General features: G+C 50.3%; 2 protein-coding genes across 2 annotated transcripts; both read left to right on the plus strand.

Annotated features, from left to right (window-relative positions):
- Positions 1-495: 495 nt before the first annotated feature.
- LOC131705172 (aquaporin-10-like) lies at positions 496-4241 on the plus strand (the record flags this gene model as incomplete). Its single annotated transcript, XM_059007423.1, has 5 exons — positions 496-640; positions 1113-1250; positions 1623-1741; positions 2300-2517; positions 2791-4241. Coding segments are annotated over 5 exons (789 nt in total), but the record flags the coding sequence as incomplete, so codon positions are not given.
- A 145-nt stretch (positions 4242-4386) lies between these two features.
- Positions 4387-9031, plus strand: LOC117971851 (aquaporin-10-like). The gene is made up of 6 exons (XM_059007486.1): positions 4387-4571; positions 6851-6977; positions 7327-7464; positions 7654-7772; positions 8042-8259; positions 8542-9031. The coding sequence occupies exons 1-6, from the start codon at positions 4485-4487 to the stop codon at positions 8798-8800; spliced, it is 948 nt and encodes a 315-aa protein (XP_058863469.1). The 5' UTR covers positions 4387-4484; the 3' UTR covers positions 8801-9031.
- The last annotated feature ends 1131 nt before the right edge of the window (positions 9032-10162 follow it).

Genomic DNA, 10162 nt, shown 5'->3' on the forward strand with positions numbered 1-10162 from the left:
CCTGAGATATACAATAAATAAACATTTTTAGCGCGTCTGCCCTGATGTGCTTTACAATGCTTCCCTATGCTTTACCAGACCTCTCTGTGCTTTACAATGCTTCCCTATGCTTTACCAGACCTCTCTGTGCTTTACAATGCTTCCCTATGCTTTACCACACCTCTCTGTGCTTTACAATGCTTCCCTATGCTTTACCAGACCTCTCTGTGCTTTACAATGCTTCCCTATGCTTTACCAGACCTCTCTGTGCTTTACAATGCTTCCCTATGCTTTACCAGACCTCTCTGTGCTTTACAATGCTTCCCTATGCTTTACCAGACCTCTCTGTGCTTTACAATGCTTCCCTATGCTTTACCATCCCTCTCTGTGCTTTACAATGCTTCCCTATGCTTTACCAGACCTCTCTGTGCTTTACAATGCTTCCCTATGCTTTACCAGACCTCTCTGTGCTTTACAATGCTTCCCTATGCTTTACCAGACCTCTCTGTGCTATAATGTCTGTTTTCCCTTCAGTTGTTTGGTTGTGCGGCAGCAGCGCAGGTCAAGACCACCAACGAGGTGAAGGGTCAGTACCTCTCCGTCAACCTGGCGTTCGCTGTGGGCGTCGTCTCCGCCGTCTACATCTCCCGAGGAGTCTCCGGTACCCTTTGATTTCTTTATTTTAAACCGTCTTCGTTTTGTGTTAAGTGAGTGAGCGGCTCCGAGTAGCTCAGTGAAAGAACGCTCTTCACCAGACCCTTCACTGAACTGATCGTTTGCTTAATTAGACCTTTTTAATTGTTCTCAGCTCCTAAAAACACTGCGGATTTCAAGTTACTTATAAAATGTCACGGTTGACTTGAAATCAGCTGTTTAAGAGCTGAAAACAAGTTAAAAAAAGGTCTAATTAAGCAATGTATCAGTGAAGGGTCTAGTTCAGTGATTGAGAGCTCAATTAGAATTAAAACCAGCAGACACACACAGGGGGCTCCCCCCAGGACCGGGGATGGGAAGCCTTGACTGACTGTGAGTTCTGCTGCGTTTTTAAAACACGTGGCTTACAATGAGACGCAGCGTTCTGACCCCCCCCCCCACCCAGTGTCTCTCTGTCTTTCTGTACCCCTTCTCTCCAGGAGCGCACCTGAACCCTGCCGTCTCTCTCAGCTTCTGTGTGCTGGGGAGGTTCCAGTGGAAACGGTTGCCTTTTTACACCCTCTTCCAAATCATGGGGGCCTTCGCGGCGTCCGGAACGGTCTTCATTCAATACTACGGTGAGTGAAGAGAATGAAAGAGAAAGGGGGCTCCCTCCAGCCCAGGGCAGGCTTGAGGCACGGAGACTGAACTGCTCCCTCCCTCCCTCCCTCACCCCCCTAAGAGAAAGGGTGCTCCCTCCAGTCCAGGGCAGGCTTAAGGCACGGAGACTGAACGCTCCCTTCCTCCCTCCCTCACCCCCCTAAGAGAAAGGGTGCTCCCTCCAGTCCAGGGCAGGCTTGAGGCACGGAGACTGAACTGCTCCCTCCCTCACCCCCCTAAGAGAAAGGGTGCTCCCTCCAGTCCAGGGCAGGCTTGAGGCACGGAGACTGAACTGCTCCCTCCTGGTGACTGATTGAGCTGCTCTTCCTGTCTCTGTTCTCTGCACACAGACGCCATCATGCAGTACAGCGGGGGCAACCTCACAGTCACTGGGCCCTTAGAGACGGCCTCTATCTTCGCTACCTACCCCAGTGAATATCTCTCGTTTTCAAATGCGTTCGTGGACCAGGTAAATGATCCACTGCAGTGTCTGCTGGGGGCCACAGTGTTGCAGGGGGGAACGGATTCATGGTTACACTCTGGTGTACCAGCAGACCCACATTTCTGCTAGTGCCTTCATCAGTGTTATTGTGCTCTATAATGCTTCCCTATGCTTTACCAGACCTCTCTGTGCTCTATAATGCTTCCCTATGCTTTACCAGACCTCTCTGTGCTTTACAATGCTTCCCTATGCTTTACCAGACCTCTCTGTGCTTTACAATGCTACCCTATGCTTTACCAGACCTCTCTGTGCTTTACAATGCTTCCCTATGCTTTACCAGACCTCTCTGTGCTTTACAATGCTTCCCTATGCTTTACCAGACCTCTCTGTGCTTTACAATGCTTCCCTATGCTTTACCATACCTCTCAGTGCTTTACCATGCTTTCACTGTGCTTTATTACACTTTGCTGTGCTTTTTCCTGGGGGGGTGTGGCTGTATAAGAGCCTCTCCAGCCTCCTGCAGTGTCTCTCTCCTCCCTCCCTCTCCCTCTCCCTCCTCCTCCCTCTCCCTCACCCCTCTCCCAGGTGATCGGCACAGCCGCCCTGCTCCTGTGCATCCTCCCCCTGGATGATTCCCGGAACAGCCCGGCTCCCGAGGGTCTGCAGCCCCTGCTGGTCGGCTTCGTGGTCCTGGGGATTGGCATGGCCATGAGCTCCAACTGCGGGGGGGCCATCAACCCCGCCAGGGACCTGGGGCCCCGCCTGTTCACCCTGGCAGCGGGCTGGGGCCCCGAAGTCTTCACGTAGGTGCCCCTCTGTGCAGCGCAGAGCCGCCGCAGGGCCGCAGCCTGTCTATACAGCCGCTGAAGAATGAGAGAGCCGCGCGGCCTCACAGGTGTGGCTTTCTGAATCTCTCTCTCTCTCTCTCTTTCTCTCTCTCCTTGCCCTCTCTCTCTCTCTCTCTCTCTCTCTCTCTCTCTCTCTTTCTCTCTCTCCTTGCCCTCTCTCTCTCTCTCTCTCTCTCTCTCTCTCTCTCTCTCTCTCTCTCTCTCTCTCTCTCTCTCTCCCTCCCGCAGGGCGTTTGAGAACTGGTGGTGGATTCCCGTTGTGGCCCCTCTGATCGGTGGAGTGACGGGGGCTTCACTGTATCAGCTTTTCATTGAGTTTCATCACGAGGACCCGGAGACAGACCAGCCCGAGGCGAAGACGCGAGAGAACGGGGCGTCCCAAACCAGCAAGTTTTGAAAAAACGTTTTTGCTTTTTATTTTACGCTGATGAAGGCACTGGAGCCCAAACGCTGGTCTGCTTGACTCGGTCTCTTCTAGTTTCAATAATAACACTGATGAAGGCACTGGAGCCCAAACGCTGGTCTGCTTGACTTGGTCTCTTCTAGTTTCAATAATAACACTGATGAAGGCACTGGAGCCCAAACGCTGGTCTGCTTGACTCGGTCTCTTCTAGTTTCAATAATAACACTGATGAAGGCACTAGAGCCCAAACGCTGGTCTGCTTGACTTGGTCTCTTCTAGTTTCAACAGTAACACTGATGAAGGCACTGGAGCCCAAACGCTGGTCTGCTTGACTCGGTCTCTTCTAGTTTCAATAATAACACTGATGAAGGCACTGGAGCCCAAACGCTGGTCTGCTTGACTCGGTCTCTTCTAGTTTCAATAACACTGAAGAAGGCTCTAGAGCCCAAACGCTGGTCTGCTTGACTCAGTCTCTTCTAGTTTCAATAATAACACTGATGAAGGCACTGGAGCCCAAACGCTGGTCTGCTTGACTCAGTCTCTTCTAGTTTCAATAATAACACTGATGAAGGCACTGGAGCCCAAACGCTGGTCTGCTTGACTCGGTCTCTTCTAGTTTCAATAATAACACTGATGAAGGCACTGGAGCCCAAACGCTGGTCTGCTTGACTCGGTCTCTTCTAGTTTCAATAATAACACTGATGAAGGCACTGGAGCCCAAACGCTGGTCTGCTTGACTCGGTCTCTTCTAGTTTCATCTCAATAATAACACTGATGAAGGCACTGGAGCCCAAACGCTGGTCTGCTTGACTCGGTCTCTTCTAGTTTCATCTCAATAATAACACTGATGAAGGCACTGGAGCCCAAACGCTGGTCTGCTTGACTCGGTCTCTTCTAGTTTCAATAATAACACTGATGAAGGCACTGGAGCCCAAACGCTGGTCTGCTTGACTCGGTCTCTTCTAGTTTCATCTCAATAATAACACCTGTGCTTTTATCCTTTCCCCTTAAATTTGGACATCGCAGAAATGACGACACCTCAGTTAATAGCTTCTAGGAAACAAACACTCCCTTTCAAGGACATACATTTGCAGTAGAATTGTATACAATTGTATTTTTTGTATGTATATATATTGATATATTACAAAGAGGGTATTATCTTAGTAAACTGGGTGTGCTTTACCTCCCCCGTGCCTGGAAAATGTTAAAATGTAAAACACCAAAAATAATTTTAAAACAAAGACATGTACTGCGTTGATACTTGGAAAGAAATAAAAGGAAAATAAAAAAATCTGTCGTCGCTTGTTTTTCTTTCTCTTTTTCTTGAGTTGTTATCAATTAACCTTTGAAACTGTATTGTAATATTTATGGGGGGTGAGAGTTAAAGTCTGTGTCTTATCTTTGTGAGAACAAATGCAGAACTCTCTCCGTCACACACGCACATACGTGTGGCGAAGCGAGTGACCTTCCCTCCCTCCCTCTCCCTGCTCGCTCCTTGAGGATCGCTCAGATTGAAGAAATGGACAAAGTGAAGGAGCTGCTGAGAGTGAGGAACGCTCTGGTGAGGGAATGCTTCGCAGAATTCCTGGGCATTTACATCCTGATCGTGAGTACTGCGTCGCTTCCCATCTCTGATCCGATATCGGAGTATGCTTACAGGACAGGGGAGCGGGGTACAGCACAGGGGAGCAGGGTACAGCACAGGGGAGCAGGGTACAGCACAGGGGAGCAGGGTACAGCACAGGGGAGCAGGGTTACAGGACAGGGGAGCAGGGTTACAGGACAGGGGAGCGGGGTTACAGGACAGGGGAGCAGGGTTACAGGACAGGGGAGCAGGGTACAGCACAGGGGAGCAGGGTTACAGGACAGGGGAGCAGGGTTACAGGACAGGGGAGCGGGGTTACAGCACAGGGGAGCAGGGTTACAGGACAGGGGAGCAGGGTTATAGGACAGGGGAGCGGGGTTATAGGACAGGGGAGCAGGGTTATAGGACAGGGGAGCGGGGTACAGCACAGTGAGAGCAGGGTTACAGAACAGGGGAGCAGGGTTACAGAACAGGGGAGCAGAGTACAACAGAGAGAGCAGGGTACAGCGCAGGGGAGCAGGGTACAGCACAGAGAGAGCAGGGTTACAGGACAGGGGAGCAGGGTACAGCACAGAGAGAGCAGGGTTACAGCACAGGGGAGCAGGGTACAGCACAGTGAGAGCAGGGTACAGCACAGAGAGAGCAGGGTTACAGCGCAGGGGAGCAGGGTACAGCACAGGGGAGCAGGGTTACAGGACAGGGGAGCAGGGTACAGCACAGGGGAGCAGGGTTACAGGACAGGGGAGCAGGGTTACAGCACAGGGGAGCAGGGTACAGCACAGAGAGCAGGGTACAGCACAGAGAGAGCAGGGTTACAGCGCAGGGGAGCAGGGTACAGGACAGGGGAGCAGGGTTACAGGACAGGGGAGCAGGGTTATAGGACAGGGGAGCGGGGTACAGCACAGTGAGAGCAGGGTTACAGAACAGGGGAGCAGAGTACAGCACAGGGGAGCAGAGTACAGCACAGAGAGCAGGGTACAGCACAGAGAGAGCAGGGTACAGCACAGGGGAGCAGGGTACAGCACAGGGGAGCAGGGCTTTTCGTAGGGCATGTACATTGTTATTTAGCCTTTATGGTGGAGGGGGGGGGGGGGTGCTCGATAGCATCACAAATAGAAAAGCGATCAACCTTTGACCTGCATGGATAAGACACTCAATAACACTAAATGTTTACGAGGTGCGATAAGGCATCAATGAGGCTGATAGTTCGGATTGAGACGTGCGTCTCTGTGTGGTTTCAATTTCAAAAGCATGACCAGGGTGTTGTCAGGTTTATTGCATTTTGATACAGATTCCAGAGAGAGAGATTATTCGAGACCAGAACGCAGGGTCCCTGAAGGCTAATCCACCGGCCTCTCATTCCTGCCTTTACCTTCCTCTGGAGACCTGGGTTCAAATCTGGGAAGAACAGGGGGCACACACACACAGACAAACACACAGACATACATACACACACAGACAGACACACACACACACAGACAGACACACAGACAGACATACACACATACACACACAGACAGACACACATACACACAGACAGACACACAGACACACACACAGACACACACACAGACAGACAGACACACAGACAGACATACATACACACACAGACAGACATACATACACACAGACAGACACAGACACACAGACACACATACACACAGACAGACACACACACACACAGACACACATACACACAGACAGACAGACATACATACATACACAGACAGACACAGACACACACACAAACACAGACACACACACACAAACACAGACACACACACACAGACACAGACAAACATACACACAGACAGACAGACACACACACAAACACAGACACACACAGACACACACACAAACACAGACACACACAGACACACACAGACAGACAGACAGACACACACACAGACAAACAGACAGACAGACACACAGACAGACAGACAAACAGACAGACAGACACACAGACAGACACACACACACACACACACAGACACACAGGAATTCCCTAGCACGCTTTCATGCGTGGATGATCACTTCTCACACCCCCCCTGGTGGGCGGGTTTGAATGCATGCGCCTCACACACACATCAGCAGCATTTGCTGCCAAAGCCACGGGTAATAAATCCGGGTAATTAATTAAACCCACACGACTGAACAGGGGGCCGAATTCAAAATGAATGACGTCAGAACTCGAAGGACGCGCAGAAGATACTCAGGTGTGATTCAGGGTGGGAATCCATTCAGGAATGTGGGGTCATTGTTTTTAAATGATACCTGTTGTTTTGTTGTTGTTGGTGCAGATTTTCGGGTGCGGCGGCGTGGCGCAGGTCACGACGAGCAGTCTCACCAGAGGAGAGTATCTCTCCATCAACCTGGCTTTTGCATTCGGGGTGACGTTTGGCGTGCACGTCTCCCGCGGCGTTTCAGGTAGGGATCCCCTTAACACCAATAACCGGTACCACTTTCCATTAAGCGCGTCTAATTACTGCGCACAGGCACAGCCGCGTTACTTCAGGAAACACATGCGCCCTTAAACACAGTTCCAATGGCGTGCTACCTGTGTGCATAGTTACAATGTGCTTAAAACGGAATAGCATTGGAAGTGCGTGAAGTACGAGTGTTATTATTATTATTAGTTTATTTAGCAGACGTATTTAGTTACATTTAAAGACGCAACATCATGCATTATACGAATAAACTTTCCTTGGAGTGAATTTTCTGATCCATTACAATGTTAACAGCGTGTGTTCTCCTCCCCTGTGTGTCTCTGCTGCAGGAGCCCACCTCAACCCTGCGGTTTCCCTGGCCATGTGCTTGCTGGGCCGCCTGCCCTGGAGGAAGCTGCCGGTCTACGCGCTCTTTCAGCTGCTCGGGGCGTTCGTTGCTGCCGCCACGGTGTACGCGCAGTACCGCGGTGAGAAAACGTCACGTACTGAGATATATATATATATATATCTCAATCATAAGGTTCGAGGGGATGCAAAACTATGGGCCGGAGCTGGAGGTGTCCATTCCCTGCTTGAATGGTTCGTTGTCTGTGGATAATTCAGACTATTCCAGGTGAATTTGAGCTGCTCTTCCTGTCTCTGTTCTCTGCACACAGACGCCATCATGCAGTACAGCGGGGGCAACCTCACAGTCACGGGGCCCTTAGAGACGGCCTCTATCTTCGCTACCTACCCTGCACCCCATCTGTCCATTTCCAATGGATTTGTGGATCAGGTACAAGGAACCTAGTCTATAGCCTTAACTACTGTGCTGTGCTTTTAAGGGGGGAGGGGGACCAAAGCAGTAAACTCAGTAACCACACTCCTCTTTCCTCTCTCTATCCCCTCTCCTCCCCTCTCCTTGCTCTCCTCTCCTCCCCTCTCTCTGTCCTCTCTCCTTTCTCTCCTCTCTCTCCCCCTCTCTCCCCTCTCCCCTCTCTCTCCCCTCTCTCTCCACTCTCCCCTCTCCTCTCTCTCTCCCCTCTCCCCTCTCCTCTCTCTCAGGTGATTGGCACAGCCGCTCTGCTTGTGTGTGTTCTGGCGCTGGGTGACTCTCAGAACAGTCCCGCTCCGAAGGGGCTGGAGCCGGTTCTGGTGGGGATGTCGGTGCTGGTGATCGGACTGGCCATGGGCTCCAACTGCGGGTACGCCATTAACCCCGCCCGCGACCTGGGACCCCGACTCTTCACCTGCGTGGGGGGCTGGGGTGTGGAGGTGTTTAGGTGAGTGTGTACCGGCAGGGTGCAATCCCCTCCTTTTCCACCAGGGGGTGCCAGATTCTACTTAAAACGTTTAGACAAGGATCAGGGATGGGAATAAGACTCCTATTGCACAGCAGCTTCACCCATTCCAGCTTTTAATACCAGCTAGCCAGTGTGCATAGGTAACAAGCTCAGGTGCGTCTTAATATTATACTCCTAGTGAAAACCAGGAATGGATCACGCCGCTGTGCAACGGGAGTCCTAGTCCCACCCATGTAATGCTGTTACTCTTCTCTCTGGCAGTGCTGGGAGACACTGGTGGTGGGTTCCCTTGCTCGGTCCCATGGTGGGCTCTTTGGTCGGGACCGCCGTGTATTGGCTTCTTATCGAACTGCACCACCCAGCCCAGGAGGGGGCGCTAGAGGACTGCCAGACCGTGAAAAACAAATACGCCATCGAACTGGAGGAGAGGGCTTCTAAACCCGGAGGGGGGGGACCAAGGACGGAGAGCACGAGGGAGGGGGAGGGGGAGGGGGAGGAGTGCACCGTCAAGCGGCTGTAGAGCCCCAGAAACTCTCTTAAAGAGGGGCGGATGCGAAATCATTTCAGAAACGGTTGCAGTGGGGCTTGCGTTAGCTGCGTCGAACGCGTTTGAAAAGACGTTCCAGCAAACGCAGCGTGTTTTCATTTTCAGACACCCCGGCAGCTCCCTGGCGTTGCTGCTTTGTGTTTGAACCTTTAGCAGCATTATCAGCATGATCCGTGCAATAAAACAGAAGCTTTTAATATCGTTGTGTTTGTGTGGCTCTTGTTTTTTTTTTTTAAAAGGAAGTAGAGGGGAAGCATATCAGCGATACACAGCCTTCACATGGCTGCACTGTGCAACGCTCATATGCTTCCCCACCTCACACCTCCACAATCAACCTCAGGGAGTCTTTCCAGAAGCAATTTTGCCTAGACTACCAGCTAGTAAGCAGTGGGGAATGATGAAGAATATAATACAGATATTAAACTGACAACAAATGAAATAGTAAGCCAAAGCATTTGTTAATGAGTGTGCTAGGGACCCATGCAAAATCCTCTGTGTGTCAGTTTGGATGCATTTATAATGAAGCAGCCCCCTTCTCAAAGTTTACTGCTTTGGTCTCCCCCCCTGGTAAACGCACAGCACAGTGCAGTAAAGCACAGAGAAGAGAAAGAACCGCAATCAATTCTGTTTATTTTTTATTACCTGTAATTCAACGTTCTACCACCAGATGGGGCGCCTGGGCGTCGGTTCTGTACAGTAAGGTTACCTGGCGTGTTTAATTGGACTTTCACGGCCGAAACATCCTAAATACTTTTGCATGCGCGTCGCGCTTTGTGCGCACTTATGCACTTTAAACTTTGTTTTGGTTCATTTTAATATTCTAGTGTGCTTTGCCTTTAAATATGTTTATATGAGCAGCAGTGTGGAGTAGTGGTCAGGGCTCTGGACTCTTGACCGGAGGGTCGTGGGTTCAATCCCAGGTGAGGGACACTGCTGCTTATCCTTGAGCAAGGTACTTTAGCTAGATTGCTCCAGTAAAAACCCAACTGTATGAACGGGGAATTGTATGTAAAAATAATGTGATATCTTGTAACAATTGTAAGTTGCCCTGGAGAGAGAGAGAGAGAGAGAGAGATATATATATATATATATATATTTGAATGGGTGAAACTGCTATGCATCAGGAGCTAACTTTACCTACATTGCTCCAGTAAAAAAAAAAACTGTATAAATGGGTAATTGTGTGTAAAAATTAAATAAATAATGTAATTGTACTTGAGAATAATGTGATGTCTTGTACAATTGTAAATCGCCCTGGATAAGGGTGTCTGCTAAGAAATATACATATCGAAACGTTGGGCAGCTGGCTCTTTGAGCTAAAATATATATATATAT

This window comes from Acipenser ruthenus, chromosome 35 (assembly GCF_902713425.1).
Source record: "Acipenser ruthenus chromosome 35, fAciRut3.2 maternal haplotype, whole genome shotgun sequence".
Lineage (NCBI taxonomy): Eukaryota > Metazoa > Chordata > Actinopteri > Acipenseriformes > Acipenseridae > Acipenser > Acipenser ruthenus.

Coding starts and splice junctions, on each gene's coding strand:
- LOC117971851 (XM_059007486.1), top strand. CDS start 4,485: ATGGACAAAGTGAAGGAGCTGCTGAGAGTGAGGAACGCTCTGGTGAGG. Junction 7,465..7,653: donor GGTGTACGCGCAGTACCGCG/GTGAGAAAACGT, acceptor CTCTGCACACAG/ACGCCATCATGCAGTACAGC. Junction 8,260..8,541: donor TGGGGTGTGGAGGTGTTTAG/GTGAGTGTGTAC, acceptor TCTCTCTGGCAG/TGCTGGGAGACACTGGTGGT.